Source organism: Hippocampus bargibanti, linkage group LG08 (assembly GCF_051943395.1).
Source record: "Hippocampus bargibanti isolate YZ-2025 linkage group LG08, ASM5194339v1, whole genome shotgun sequence".
Classification (NCBI taxonomy): domain Eukaryota; kingdom Metazoa; phylum Chordata; class Actinopteri; order Syngnathiformes; family Syngnathidae; genus Hippocampus; species Hippocampus bargibanti.
The window spans coordinates 7,636,351-7,652,412 of NC_142741.1; the positions used below are offsets into that span (position 1 = coordinate 7,636,351).

At 41.3% G+C, this 16,062-nt stretch overlaps 1 protein-coding gene across 1 annotated transcript in view; it reads right to left on the reverse strand.

Moving 5' to 3' along the window:
- LOC148894497 (low-density lipoprotein receptor-related protein 1B-like) overlaps positions 1-16,062 on the reverse strand; it is a 334,893-nt gene that overhangs the window by 12,626 nt on the left and 306,205 nt on the right. Inside the window, exons 80-86 of the mRNA XM_089002179.1 lie at positions 15,840-15,946; positions 14,031-14,147; positions 12,926-13,099; positions 12,628-12,753; positions 10,829-10,993; positions 8,104-8,265; positions 6,333-6,507 (exon numbers count right to left, since the gene is read on the reverse strand). Of these exons, the coding sequence (XP_088858305.1) occupies positions 6,333-6,507; positions 8,104-8,265; positions 10,829-10,993; positions 12,628-12,753; positions 12,926-13,099; positions 14,031-14,147; positions 15,840-15,946 (1,026 nt within the window). The remainder of the gene's footprint in view (positions 1-6,332; positions 6,508-8,103; positions 8,266-10,828; positions 10,994-12,627; positions 12,754-12,925; positions 13,100-14,030; positions 14,148-15,839; positions 15,947-16,062) is intronic.

Below are 16,062 nucleotides of genomic sequence, written 5' to 3' on the forward strand. Positions count from 1 at the left end.
GTAATACCTTGGCTTACGAACGCTTTAGCTAGCGAACTTTTCGCCTTATGAACATTAAATTCGCGAGAATATAATCTTGGCATACAAACTAGTTTTCGACGGACGATCCAAACCACACTGCACCACGGTGGCTGGCGGATTAGTTTTTGTCACCCCCTTTCTCTGAGTGCAGACGTGGTTTGTTATCGAGTGGAGTACTTTTGCTAAGATGGGACCAAAAAGACCCCACCACAGCACAGTGTTCAGCCGAAGAGGACACAAAACAAAATTACGGTCGAGCAGAAGAAGGAGATTGAGGTCGAGCAGAAGAAGGATATGCTAATGAAACCGGCCTATTTGGAAAAAGACGCCTAACCGGACTTCTTTACACAGGAAGAGAAGTCCATCCTTGGGCATAAGCCTATGAAAGATAGGCATGCCATCGACGGTGCTGCAGTGGAGAGAGTGAGCAGCACCAAGTTCCTGGGAGTGCACATATCCGAAGACCTGTCCTGGAGCCACAACACGGCATCAATGGCCAAAAGATCCCACCAGCGCCTGTACTTCCTCCGCAAGCTCAAAAGAGTTGGAGCCCCGACCCCCATCACGACCTCCTTCTACCGCGGTACCATAGAGAGCATCCTGACCAGCTGTATCACCGTGTGGTACGGCGCCTGCACCGTGTCCTGCCGTAAGACTCTGCAGCGCATCGTGAGGACAGCTGAGAAGATCATCGGTGTCTCTCTCCTCCCCCTTCAGGACATGTACAACACCCGCCTCACCCGCAGAGCCATCCGGATCGCTGGCGATCCCACACACCCCTCCCACAGCCTCTTCAGCCTGCTGCCATCGGGTAGGAGACTGCGGAGTCTCCGAGCCAAGACCAGCAGGCTCAAGGACAATTTCTGCCACCAGGCAGTCCGGAGACTCAACTCCCTCCCAGCCCTGCCCAGCCTGCCCCTTCCCACTGCCACACTCACCGAACTCTCAGTACACGCTACATGCTGTACGATCACCCTGAACTCTATTTTTTGTTCTTTCTCATTTTTTTTTCTGCAAGACCTCACTTCAACCCTTTCTTGTTGTTTGTTTTTGCATTACTACATTACGTCACTTTATATACGTCACTTCCTCACTTTACATATGTCACTACCTCACTTTACATACGTCACTGCCTCACTTTCCAAACGACACTACCTCACTTTACATAGAGAAATTACGTCTGTGTAAGCTCTCAGTCGTACAGGAGTGGTCCATCGATGAGAAGGTTTCTTCAGCCGTCATCTGTACAAAAGTGAAGGTTTCGGACGTTTCGCCTCCTATCCAGGAGACTTCGTCAGCGAACTAAAGTCTGACTGGTCGTATCGGCCCCATTTATATATCCCTAATGTCCAGACCTAGTGGTGCCGGACACAGCTATGATAGGTCCCTACTCTCAGGTTGGGGGGGGCGCGGGACCCCCCCCTGTGGCCCCACTGATTGTTCCTACATTCCTGACTAACGATTGGCCTATTACCCCTACTCCCCCCGGTATCACCTCATCAGCATAACGACCCTCATCAGCATTGCGAAAGTTGCCTAACCTGTTTTGCCTGAGCAGGCTATTGTATGAACGATCCAAATTGAACCTCACACCACCAGACCGGTTTAATGAAGGATTTTGTTGTTTTATAAGAATCGCCTCTTTTACCCCCCTTTCAAACCATCTATGTTCTTTCGCTAAGATTTTAACCTCATTGTCGTCAAATGAGTGGTTAGTAGCTTTTAGGTGCAAATGTACTGCCGATTGAGGCCCACTAGTATTATCCCTGCGATGTTGATAAAGTCTTTTTTTGAGAATTTGTTGAGTCTCCCCAATGTACTGCTCTTTACAATTTTCATTCTTACAATGTATGGAATAAACTACATTACTTTGTTTTTCATTTGGTAGCCTATCTTTTGGATGCACTAATTTTTGCCTTAACGTGTTTATCGGTTTGAAATAAGTAGGAATTTTATGTTGCCAAAGGACTCTTTGTAATTTTTCAGAAACTCCTGCAATGTACGGTACTGCTACTCCTCTCCTTTTAGAATCTTGAGAATTATTGGTTTCGTTCGCTATTCTTTCTTTCTGACATTTGTTGAATGACCACTGAGGGTACCCACAGTTAGTGAGTGCTCTCCTGATATGTTTTGACTCCTTTTCTCTACCTTCAGTGCTAGTTGGTATTAGTTTAGCCCTATGCTGGAGGGTTCTGATAACTCCTAGTTTATGTTGTAAAGGGTGGTTAGAGTCAAAAAGTAAGTATTGGTCAGTGTGCGTAGCCTTCCTAAAGACTTCTGTTTTTAGCGCTCTGTCCTCTTTTATAATTACTTTACAATCCAAGAAGGCTAGTTGGTTCTCTTGAATGTCCTCACGAGTAAATTTAATGTTGAAGTCTACAGAGTTGAGATGATCTGTGAAGGATTGAATTTCTTGTTTCTTAATTATGACAAAAGTATCGTCCACATATCTAAACCAGTGTCTAGGTTTTGTCCCTGGGAAGGATGTGAGGGCCTGTTTCTCCATCTCTTCCATGTAAAGATTAGCCACTATGGGTGAAACTGGTGAGCCCATAGCACAACCATGGATTTGTTTATAAAATTTTTCCCGAAATTGAAAATACGTAGTATTAAGGCAGATTTCTAATAATTGGCAGATGTGATCCGGTTTCAGTTTGGTTCTTTCATGCAGAGAAACATCCGCCAGCAGCCTCGTCCTCACCACTGAGACTGCTGCTGGGGTTGGGACAGATGTAAAGAGAGAAGTCACATCGTATGATGCCAAAGTTTCCTCAGGTTCCAATATGAGGTCTTTGATCCTCTCTACAAACCCTGTGGTGTTCTCTACGTGGTATTCTGTGTTACCAACCAACGGAGCTAAAATAGTTTTTAAATATTTGGCTACATTGTATGTAGAGGAGTCAATGCTACAAACAATGGGTCGGAGGGGGAACCCTTCTTTATGTATTTTTGGCAGGCCATAGATACATGGCGTGGCCTCTCCGGGTATAATCTAAAATACATCTGTTTATCTATATGTTTTCCTTTCTCTAGCTTTTGGAGACAGTCAATCATTTCTTTCTTGTATCTATTGGAAGGGTCCCTTTTTAGTTGCTCATACGTGTTAGAATCACTGATTAACCTATTTATTTTGTCTTCATAATCCAATGTGTTGAGCAGCACTGTGCATCTGCCCTTGTCTGCTGGCAAAATAGTAATATTTTTGTCTTTTTGTAGAGTAGTTAACGCCTTTCTCTCTTCTAATGTTATGTTGGACGGAGGAAGTTTGGCACTACTGAGAAGAGCTGATATTTTAATGCGTAGATCATCTGCCTCTGCATACGAAAGTTTGTTATTTTTAATAGCCGATTCAGTAGCTGTGATATAATCTATTGTAGGTATAGTTTTAGGAGTCACTGAGAAATTTAAACCTTTGGTAAGTACTGCCTTTTCTGTCTCTGAGAGATCTCTGTCTGACAAATTTTTGATCCAATTCTCCCTTGCAAACTGTTCATACCTAATTTTACGCGTGTTTACCAGTAGCTGAGATTGTTTCAGTAAAAGTAATTTTTGAAATTTACCCTTTTGTCTCTCTTTGGTTTTGCTGTGGTGCCTCATATAACCGGATTTAGTAAATTCACACACATAGAGAAATTACATGTATTGACTGTTGTCAATTGTATGTCTTTTTAGCCACGTTATAAGTGCCTTGCATGTCTTGCACGCTGGGTCAGAGAGGACATTAATTTCATCTGTGCTGTATGTCATACATATTAGCATATTTGACAATAAAGCTGACTTTGACTTTGACTTTGACTTTGACTACAGTCCTTTTGGAATGTGACTCTCATTCCAAATAGTAACTCCCTCCCTCCCAACTCCTCCCACTCCATTCCATCAAGCCATCAATGAACATCAGAAAGGTAAATAAACTGACTTATTATACAGTACAGTTTATTTATTTAATTACGATACAATTGCACAAAATAAGATATATTAAGGCTTATTTAGTAGAAAATTATTTTTTATGGGGACCTGGGAACGGATATTTTTATTTTAATGGTTTCCTATGGGAAAGTAATGTTTGGAAGACACACTTTTCGCCTTACACACACTTTCTGAGAACCAATTAAGTTCGTAAGCTGAGGTATCACTGTATATTTAAAAAAATACATAAAATGAAACTGTTTACATTTTAACTCATTCACTGCCATTCATGAATTTATTCGGGTTTTATTTTTTCATGCTTGCACGTCGATATAGCGATGGCCAGACCTCTGACAATGTTTTTTTCAGTTCCACAAGGGGGCAGCATGTCCCTTTTTTTATGCTAGCACTTTTTTTCCAGCTTCAGCTGTTGTTAAAGCGCTATATAAACCAATATGTCTGTATTGCATTGTATTTTGGACAGCCGTCCCCATTTCAAGCTCATATAACCTCAGACCAATATAATTTAGGACTTAACTCCTTTTTTTCCCTGATGAAAGAAGAGTGGGTGTGTGCTTTTCAAGCTTCAGTCAGACCTCTAGCAATGTTTTTCCCTTCCACGAGGGGCCAGCATTTCCCTTTTGTCCATGTTAGCGATTAATTACAGCTTCGGCTATATAAACCAATATGTATGTATTGTATTTTGGACAACTTCCCCCATTTCAAACTCATATAACTCCAGACCCATATAATTTAGGAATTAACTTTTTTTCTGATGAAAGAAGAGAGTCTCAGGTTTCTATCGCTGTATTGAATGTTTATGTCATCCTAAGACTAATATTCTGTGGAATTCCAGTGACAATGACAAAAAACCTGGCACTGGAGTAGACACAGTTTTGCACATCGTCTGGCAATGAATGAGTTAAAGACCAAATCTGAAAGGACGTTTTCTATTTAATAACCGAAAATAAATAAAAGGACATCTGACATCGTCAAAATAGCAGGTGTGGTTTGGCCATTTTTGTTTGGTTGTTTTTTTCTTTTGCTTTAATTTGCGAGAAAAAAAATGCTCGTAGTAGACTCAGCTTTTCGCCAGATTAGGAACTATCACACAAAACACTCATTTAGCTGTTCGAGTTCAAGAACTAACTCGAAAGAAACAAAAATAAAAGTTTCAAAGTACAGTGATACCTTGGCTTACGAGCTTAATTGGTTCCCAGACAGAGTGTGTAAGGCAAAAAGTGTGTATCCCAAAAATGAATTTCCCATAGGAAACCATTATGAGAATAATCCGTTCCCAGGTCCCCATAAATCATAATTTTCTACTTTCTAATTTTCTAAGCCTTAAAACTACACAAAATATACCTTATTTTATGTATAATAAATGTGCTAAGGTATTATAATTAAATAATTAAACTACAGTATTATAAAGTCGTTTTATTTACCTTTGTGATGGTCGTCGATGGCTTGATGGATTGGAGTGGCCGGTTTCATCAGCATTAAACACTTGATGAGGAACGTAGCCTTCTTCTTTTACCATCTTGAGGAATGATCCCTTGTAGGTGATTTCTCTATGATAATTTTACCTTGTTCCTCATAAATTATGTTCTGTTTAGCTGGGTCGATACCGTTTTGGGAATTTTAACCTTGCAGTCTACACTCTGCCTACTATCAAAGTTGAAACAAGTCCAAATTTCACTGTTTTCTATCCATTTTGTCAGTCTCTCTCTTTCGTCTGCCTGTCTCTTTAATGTTTAAACCACACCCCCTCACTGATGCGTTCTTGACCAATCACATGGCTTTAACCGAAGACTGGGGGCGGGAATAGAGGACAAAAAAATGTTGGCAGCCATTTTCTTTTTTGGAGAATGGCTTCACGCTCTCTCTGTCTGTAAACCCCCCATCACTACTGCGTTCTTGACCAATCACATGGCTTTAACCGAAGACTGGGGGCGGGGAATAGAGGACAAAAACAGTCGGCTAACATTTGGTTGTTAGAAGAACGGGATCGTTCGCGAAAGACACATCACTCATTGTGGCAGCTTCGTGTGTATCCCGAAAAATAGTTCGTATGCCAAGGTAAAAAGTTTCACAAATTTAACGTTCGTAAACCGAAAAGTTCGTAAGCCAAGGGGTTCGTAAACCGAGGTATCACTGTAATCCAAATTCGGTGAAATCACTTTGTTTGATATTGGCATGGAGAGGCAATCAATCGCAACAGAAATCAATAGGGGCCGAAAGCTTCACCCGAAGCTGCAACAACAAATCTGCCAATGTACACATATTTGGTGCAATGATGTCACGTGTTGCACGCATTCGGGCTCGGACAACACCAATGCAAATGTCCGCTCCAAGCAAAAAGCATCACGGGGCGCACCCTCCCGAAGCGGGAGGCCATAACTCACTTGCAAACCACGTCCGCCGTCTCCTCGTTAATGAGGCAAGGAGCGCCGCGGCATCGCAGGCACTTGTCCATCTCGCACTTGGTTCCCTCGAAGCGGGCGGGGCACACGCACTCCACGTAGCCGCTGGTGGACAGCGTGCACGCCTTGGAGTTCACACAGTAGTGGTGGCATATATCTGGGGACACATGTCGGAGACGGGGGGGGGGGAGTAGGAAGGAGAGAGAGAGCAACAGAGGGAGAGAGAGAAAGAGAGAGAGAGGGATAGAGAGAGGGAGAGAGAGAGCAACAGAGAGAGGGAGAGAGAGGGATAGAGAGAAGAAAGACAGAGGGATAGAGAGAGACAAAAGAAAGAGAGGTATAGAGAGAGTGAGAGAAGAAAGAAGGAGAGCGAGAGAAAGAGAAAGAATGAGAGAAAGTGAGAGATAAAGAGAGAGAGGGTTAGCGAGCGAAAGAGAGAGAAAGCGAGAGAGAGGGTGAGCGAGAGAGAGAGATGGAAAGAGAGACAAAGTGAGAGAGAGGGTAAGCAAGAGAGAGTGGGAGAGAGAAAAATAGAGAGAAATGGCAAATGAGAAAGAGAGAGAGGGGGAGAGAGTAAGCGAGCGAGAGTGAGAAAGAGAGAAAGAGGGAGAGAGCGAGAGAACGTGAAAGAGAGGGGGAGCAAGGGGGTGAGCGAGAGAGAAAGAAAGAGGGGGAGAGAGAGAGAGCGAGAGAGCGGGTAAGGGAGCGAGAGAAAGAGGGAGAGAGAGAACGTGAGAGAGAGATGGTAAGCAAGACAGGGGGGAGAGAGAGGCTAAGCGAGCGAGAGAGAGTGAGAGGGAGAGAAAGACAAAGAGAGAGAGAGGGTAAGTGAGAGAGAGAGAGAGAAAGAGGGAGAGAGAGAAAGTGACAGAGAGAGGGTAGGCGAGAGAGAGAGGGGGAGAGAGAGGGTAAGTGAGCAAGAGTGAGAGAGAGAAAGAGGGAGAGAGAAAGTGAGAGAGAGTGAGGGTAAGCGAGTGAGAGACAGAGAGAAAGAGGGAGAGACAGAGAAAGTGAGAAACAGGGAGGAGAAAGAGGGGGCGAGAGAGACAGAGAGCAAGAGAAAGAGTAAGTGAGCAAGAGAGCGAGAAAGAGACAGAGGGGAGAGAAAAAGGGGGCCAGGGGGTGGAAGAGAGTGAGGGAGGGAGAAAGACACAAAGAGAGAGAGAGAAAAAGAGAGAGAGAGGAGAGAGAGAACGCCAGCAGATGTTCAGAAGAGCCGGAGAACAGTCTGCGCAGCTTTAATTGGACTTGCGAAAGGTTTTAATGGGGCTTAATTATCCTTATCAAATGACATATTCGCCACATTTGAAAACATTTCACCCATTGGGCAAACAAACAGGGGGAAGGCAGTGGGGGGGGGTGTGGGGGTTGGCCTTGTTACTAATGACCCCCCCAATAACAATAATTACAAAGTTGCGTCGGGGTTGGGGGAGGAAAAACAATCCAATCATTATTAGCACTTGTGCACAGAAACACCCGACGGTTGTTTGATTGTGCTCATTTCACTTTGTTTATTAGGAAATGTCATCGTTACGCAAGGGGGTGTTGTTGCATGCGCTAATTTATCAAACGTTCAGGCTAGCAACAGAATTCTTCTGCCATTTGATCAGCCTTGTGTGTGTCAATCACGCGGAAATCAACAAACAAAATGGAAGCTGCGCAAATCAAAAAACAAAATGGAAGCCTCGCAAATCAAAAAACAAAATGGAAGCCTCGCAAATCAAAAAAACAAAATGGAAGCCGCGCAACTCACAGTACAGGCAGCGTTCTCCGGTGTATTCGGACAAACAGCGGCACACGGGCTGGTTCCCCCGTGTGACGTCGCAGGTGCCGCCGTTCAAACAGTAGTTGTCACATATCCTCCTCTCGCAGAACGGGCCCGAGAAGCCCAAAGGACAGTGGCAAGTCGGCTTTCCTACATGGGCGGACATGTCCGATGTGAGATGAAGGAGCATCCAGGAAAATGCGTTCGCAAAATAAAGAAAAATAATAAGGCTACGATAAAAATTATCGACGATAACGTAAAATATTTTACTCGGGATGACAGGCCAGGGGAAAGAACCGCCGCAGTCCCACTATGGCTAGCACGTCAACATCGGAGGTACAGTGATACCTCGGCTTACGAACGCTTTAGTTTACGAACTTTTCGCCTTATGGACATTAAATTCGCAAGAATATAATCTTGGCGAATTAGTTTTCGGCGGACGAACCAAACCACACAGCGCCACGGTGACTGGCGGACTAGTTTTCCACACCCACTTCCTTTGAGTGCAGACGTGGTTTGCTATCGAGTGGAGTACTTTTGCTATTATGGGACCGAAAAGACCCCACCACAGGCTAGTGTTAAGCCGAAGAGGACACAAAAGAAAATGATGGTCAAGCAGAAGAAGATCATCGAGAAACACGAACGAGGTGTGCGTTTGTGTGACTTAGCATCCCACCACCAGTATGCTAAATCGACCATTGCTGCGTGTGGCTAAAGGTGTTTCTGTGTTGTCTAAGCAACGATCTCAGGCAAGAGAAGGCAGTGTGAGTGAGGGTTTTATTGCCGAGAAAGTACGGCAACTTCACTCGGATATCATCAAAAGGCAGCTACGTCAATGGTCGTCACAAGGGTAAATAAAACAATTTTATTATACAGTACAGTTTATTTCTTTAACTACAATACAATAGCACATTTATTATACATAAAATAAGGTGTATTTTGTGTAGTTTTAATGCTTATTTAGTAGAAAATTATGTTTTATGGGGACCTGGGAACGGATTATTCTAATTTTTAATGGTTTCTTGCGGAGTTTACAGACGTGATTGACAAAATGCATAGAAAACAGTAAAATTTGGACTTGTTTCAACTTTGATAGTTCAAAGGCAGAGTGTATACTGCAAGGTTAAAATTCTCATCAATGAGGCGCCACAAATAACCCGCACAAGTCATCTGTACACTTGATGCAAAAAGGTATCGACCAATCGAAACAGAACATAATTTATGGTCTCCGACATGTGTCCCCATAATTTATTTAAGGTACAAGGTAAAATTATTGTTGGGGTAATTCGCCATACAAACATCTTTAAACATCGCTCGCTAATCTTTTTTTACATTTTGGACTTCCTGATACGTCATATCCTGCCTTCCTTTACATGATGTCGCATTTACATTACGTCACATGCTTTCGCGTCACACACTGCGCGCCGTATAAAATGCTCTCCGTTCTAGTTCGTCTCTCTCTCTATCGCCATGCTCTCTCCTTAAGGCGACACCGCGATGCCGCCGCGCTCTCCAAGATTAAATCAACTTTCTGTTCTACACCTGGCTCCCTGATGATTTAATCATCCTCTTCCATCAACACCCGTCGAAGCAATGAACCAAGGGCGAACAATCAAAATAACCCAACAATTATCATAGAGAAAGCACCTACAAGGGATCATTCCTCAAGATGGTGAAAGAAGAAGGCTACGTTCCTCATCAAGTGTTTAATGCTGATGAAACCGGCCACTCCATTCCATCAAGCCATCGACGACCATCATTATACATAAAATAAGGTATATGTTGTGTAGTTTTAAGGCTTAGAAAATTAGAAAGTAGAAAATTATGTTTTATGGGGACCTGGGAACGGATTATTCTCATAATGGTTTTCTATGGGAAATTAATTTTTGGGATACACACTTTTTGTCTGACACACTTTGTCTGGGAGCCAATTAAGTTTGTAAGCTGAGGTATCACTGTATCGAGATTTGTTGACTGAACTCTGTAATATCCTAACTGTGTTATTGTGAATGCCGCGGCTTGGAATTGAAGCGTGTTTGCTTTCAACATTTAGCTTGTAGCAGACGTGCATAATTTTTAGCATAACGTCCCCATCTACTGGTGAAAAGGACGCTTTGATCCTCTCCTCTTTCATCTAGAACTGCTTCGTACAACAAATAGGTGCGGAAAGTGCTGAAAATTTAATGACTGTGTCTTTGTGTTGTCATATTATTTTGTTTTTTATGTTCTTTTGACTTCAAGATGGCGCCCGCGAGAATGGCTGCCTTTACAGCAGCTCCTCTATTTTGTTTGTCTACTTCTTCCTTTCCCTTTCCTCTTACTTTAATGACTTTGCTGCTGTGAAATGTACATTTCTCCACTGCGAGACTAATAAAGGCTAATCCAATCGAATCCAATACAAGTTTTTTGGTAAAGTGGGCTCAAAAGTGAAACGCTATCAAAAACAGCCGCACCGCCGCTGAAGTTTTACTATTCACTGGAGACAATGAAATGGCCTGAGGACCCCCTCCATCTTTAAAATGCCATTTTGTCTCTGTGTTCAATGCAGAGGAATCCCTTGGGGGGTACTTTCACCAAAGAACCTATATTTACTATAAGTATTATAAGTACTCCACACTTTTGGACAATGTCAAGTTAAAGATGACCGAACCCGATTGGCATGCAGCAAGAAGCTCTCCGTGGTTCGAGCGAATAATTCTTAACGCCATCTTACCCAGAAGTGAGCCCATACACGTTCCTCCGTTGAGGCAATAGTCGGTGCAGTGATTGACCTCGCAGCGTTGGCCCGAGAAGTCAGGCCAGCAGTAGCAGCGCCATTCTCCTTTCTCGTTGGCTAAGCAACGGCCTCCATTCTCGCAAGGGGGACGACAAAGTTCACCTTCAGCGCGGGAGGGATAAACATTTCTCATCGTGGAAGTCGAACAGAGTTAGCGCATGCGGTATGTTCTGTGAATCTCGTACAGTTCGTTACGAAGCATCCAACCAGAAACGACAAAAATAGGCATACCGAAAATATACATAAAAAAGGGAAATCGGCCATCTTGTTTTTCATTATTTTGGGTTTAATCGCTGTATGAATCATTCATGCTTTTTTATCCTTCATGCCCTCATATTCCGCGCAGTAGGAAAAAGTAAATAGTTGAGCTTTGATGCAGTCACATTTGAAATGCATTGGCGTGTTGTGTTGCAAATAGCCATCTAGCTGGCTATCTATTAGCAATCTATCTCGCTGGCTAGCAACTATTAGCTATCTGGCTGGCTGGCTATCTATTAGCTAGCTAGCTATTTGAGTCAGGAAACATATTAGATATCTAGCTACCTAGCTATCTATTCAGTAGCTAGCTTTCTATTTATTTGAGTTATTCTGGGTTGAGTGAACGGTGGCACATGTAGCTGCCGCTGCTCACCCACAGAAAAACTTATCCTGTGACTGTAAAGTGACCTTGAGAGTTTTGAAAGGCGCTAATAAATGAAATGTATTATTCTTATTCTTGTTCTTGTTCTCATTCTTATTGCTACTGAGGTCTGCCAGTGTGAATCAAAAGCAGAGCAGGAGAACATCCGGGCATTTTCCAAACGACACCCTGGACTGGTCGCTATCCAACTGCTTTATTATGGCGGAACTGTAAAATTGCCGGATTGCAATATTGCCCTAGCAACAAGCCACCCCCGCCACATGTTTATAAGTGTATTTATTTTGCCCCTACCCACCATAAACCACCATTATTACGGCTTTTATTATTATTATGGCTTTTTTAAGACTTTTTTTTAGACTTGCAGCCTGTTTATTTAAATAATAAATGAATAAATTAACTAATTATGTAATTCACTGCCAGATGATGTGCAAAAAATGCATCCACTCAAGTGCCAGGGTTTTTGTCATTTTCACTCAAATGGCAGGACCCACAGAATATTGAGTTATCGGACGACATAAACATTCAATGCAGAGTAAGAAACCTTCAACTCTCTTCTTTCATCAGAATTATCTGAGCTTGAAATGTTGGCGGCCGTATACAATACATACATTGTTGATTTATATAACGCTTTAACAACAGCTGAATCTGGAACAAAGCGTTAACATGGACAAAAGGCAAATGCTGCCTCCTCGTGGAAGGGGAAAAAACATTGCCAGAGGTGTGACTAGCGATTTATCGGCACCCCCTGCAAAAAAAAAAAAAAAAACGAACACATTTGGGAATGCCGCTCGACGTCATGCTTTTCAATTCCCGAATTAATTTGTGAATGGCAGTAAATGAGTTAATTAATGACACAATGATGAATTTATTTGTAATTTGTTCAAAAATTGTTATTTTCATTCGTTGGACTTTGGATCATTTCAAGCTCATATAACTCAGAATGAGTTACTGACTGATGAGTTACTCAGAATGAGACACTGAATGAGCTAATGTGTGACAACGATATGTCATTAACGTCGGGGTTCATTCGCGCCGTGAGAGTGCCATCAAGCCAAGGTCCAAAGAAAGAAAGAAAGTAAGAAAGAAAGGAGCCCACCTGAAGTGTTGACATCACTACAGCTGCCATTGATCAGCATTTTTCCCTCAGGACATGTACATCTGCCGCCCGTTGGGTTGAGCAAACACATGAAATCGCAAGACATCCTCAAGCACGGATTGGACACTGTTGGGGAAAAGGAAGAGTGGGGTGTGTGATACATTTTCGGGGGCGGTATCCTCTTTGATAGCACCGTATGGATCAAGTCAAAGGCTTTGGATGCACTTGCTAGTTCTAACGAGTCTCTCTGGGACGCTTGCCCCTCGTTAGCAAAGACAAATGAGGAAATTCCAATTACCGTCCTGGTGTTTGAATCGGTGTGAGATGAAAACATTGGTGGCTTTGTCCACACCCAAGTTAAAAAATTCCACCGATTGTTTGCCAAACTTGTGAATCTTGAAGACGTCGTGTCTAAGTCCAGTCCCGTAGATGTAATCTTCAAATAAGTCAATTCGATAAGGTTGCGAGATACCTGCAGAGACAACATCAGGACACAACTTCTGAGAAAAGACACTTGTTTGGTTTTAAATAAAATGCAATAAATAAATACATAAATAAGATACAAAAACTAATCAATAAATACATCCATAAATAAATAGACAAATTAACAAACAAGTAAACAAATAAACACACACATAGATAAACAAACCAATCAATAAATCAATAAATAAATGAATTAATTAATGAATGAACAAATAAACAATAAAGAAAATAAATACATAGATTTATAAATAAATAAATACATAAATACATAAAAAATGGACGAATGAATGTATAAAGAAATTAATTAATTAAGGAATGAATGAACAAATAAATTAATACATTCATAAATGAATGAATAAATAAACTAATAAAAGTTAAAAAATAAATACATGAATGGATGAATGAATGAACAAATGAATAAATAAATAAATAAATACATGGGTGAATGAAAGAATGAATAAATGCATGATTGAATACATAAATACATAAACAAATGAATGAACGAATACATAAATAACTAAATAAATAAATAGACAAATTAACAAACAAGTAAACAGACACATAAATAAAAAACTAATAAATAAATAAATAAATAAACAAATGAATCAACGAATAAATAAAGAAACACGAAACAAAAAAGACATAAATAAATAAATAATAAATAAATAAAGGAATGAACACAAATAAATAAATACCTGAATAAGTAAATAAATACATAAGCTGTAAGTCTTAACAAAAAGAAAACGTTCATAATATAATGTTATATATATCAATTATAAATCTTCTTTTCCTTTCGGCTTTTCCCTTCAAGGGGTTGCCACAGCTGATCAGTGTCCTCCATCTTCAGAGGTTTGACAATTATAAACGATAAATCTGAATATGCTTGGAGAATAGGAACCCATTTTCTGGCCAAAAATTACCATGTCTCTCATTGATCGTCACCAGTGGGTCGGAACCATCCAATCTCACGCTGCCAATCTGCGAAAGCTCAGGATCAGCCCAATACAAACGTTGATTGAAATAATCAATGGTGAGCCCTGCGGTGATGAAGAAAAAAAAATACTGTAAAAACTACAGCGAAATCTTGCAGCAAGTCACCCGGCGACGAGAGTAGCAAACGCCAAAAGCTGAAACGTTTTTTTTTCTACTTTTTTTCCCGCCAATTAATGGTCCCGGTCGTGGTGTTTGGGAACGTCGACGTTCCAACTTCCACACCAATGAATCACTTTGACTTTCTGCAGAGTGTTTGACTAGATAATTGAGAGCCCGGCTGGGTGTTTTAAATAGCTTTTGCGCAGATGATGAATTCCTCCCTGTGTAAACACAACCGAATGCGACCGCTTGATGTGCAAAACTAGTTCAGCACTTTTTCAGAAAAACAACAAAAAAAAAGGGTAGGAAATAAATGGCAACTTCAGAGGCTATTCTGATCATTTGTATTCCATTTCCTTTGCGTTTGCTTCTGTTTGATGTTTAAGCTGCGCTTCATTTTCCCAAACGTTTCCAAGCACTTCAGATATGAGCTATCAAACAAACAAAACAGGTGTCATGTCAATGGTTTCCAGGCACTTGTACTCATTAGTCTTTTTGCAAACGTTTTCAATGAACCAAGCTCACCCCACGCCGACAAAATTTTTTTTTTGTATTTTTTTTTAAGCAATTGTAGCCTGCCTTCTAAAGTAGTAAGAATTTTGAGTGTAAATATTTGTTTTTTGTTACTCGTTAGCGGCAAAACTAACACTAAACTCTCGTTACCAATTATGCTATCGTCTGCCGTTAAAAATTGATGTTGTTAAATGAATGACTAAAGGGAAAACAATCTGCATTTAATGTGAATATTTCTTGATTTATTTATCAAGCTAGCTAGCTGGCTAGCTATTTGCTATCTATTTCCTATCTGTTTACATTTTTACTCTGAATGCGTGGATTCATGAAAAACTCATCAAATTGCAATATTATTAGCCATTTTTTGCTCGCTTCAGAGCCGTCCAACCTTAATGATGTCCATCTATTCTTAAAAGGTCAGTCTTGAAAATGGTTTTAACAGTAAATTTGCAACCAAATCAATTTCGTCTCCTCCTTCAGATGCAGCTCGTTACTGATACAGTGCTAGCACTGACCAGTATGCGCTTCACTAGCAGCTAGTGATATGATGATTGGCTAGTGCCTAGCCAATTATGTGACGAACCAATCATAGTTTGCCAACTCGAAATCTGATTGGTTCAAGAAATAGTTTGATCGACACATTTGATGCTCCATGGCCTGCTGGACTGATGGTGAAGGCGTCCAGGTGGATTTCTGACCCTTGTAACAAATAATGCCTTTTTTTTTGTTTGTTTTTTTTGTTCATTTGACTTCAAGACGGCGCCGTGAGAGTGGCTGCCTTTCCAGCAGCTCATATATTTTGTTTTTCTACTTTCATTCATTTCGTCACTTTGCTGCTGTGAAATGTAAATTTCTCCACTGCGAGACTAATAAAGGCAATCCAATCCAATCCAAATGTGATTGGTTAAATGCTTAAATATAAAAACGCACATGTGGAAACGGCACAGCAGGGGGGGGAAAGCAATAAAATACTATTTGGAATTATTTAATAAGATTTCATGGACAAATTATAATTCACATTAGTTTGTGATTCTGATATTTTTAGGCCAGCAGAGAAGGCCTTGCAGGTCCTGACGGCCCACCACTGGTATTTGCTCAATGGACTTTTAAGAAGGAATATTTACCGGTTGGTCTCCCGAGGTTCTTCACCAATAGTACTCTGCGTAAAGAACCATCCATGGCGGATTCTTCAATGTGCGAATGGTCGCCCACGACACTCCAGTACATCATCCTGCATGACAGAGCAACATCGGTCGCCATTGCTTTATTGGGGTTGGAAAAAAAGTCGATAATTCTCAACTATAATACCAATTCGACTTAATGCCGTCTCATTATGTTGAATTTAAA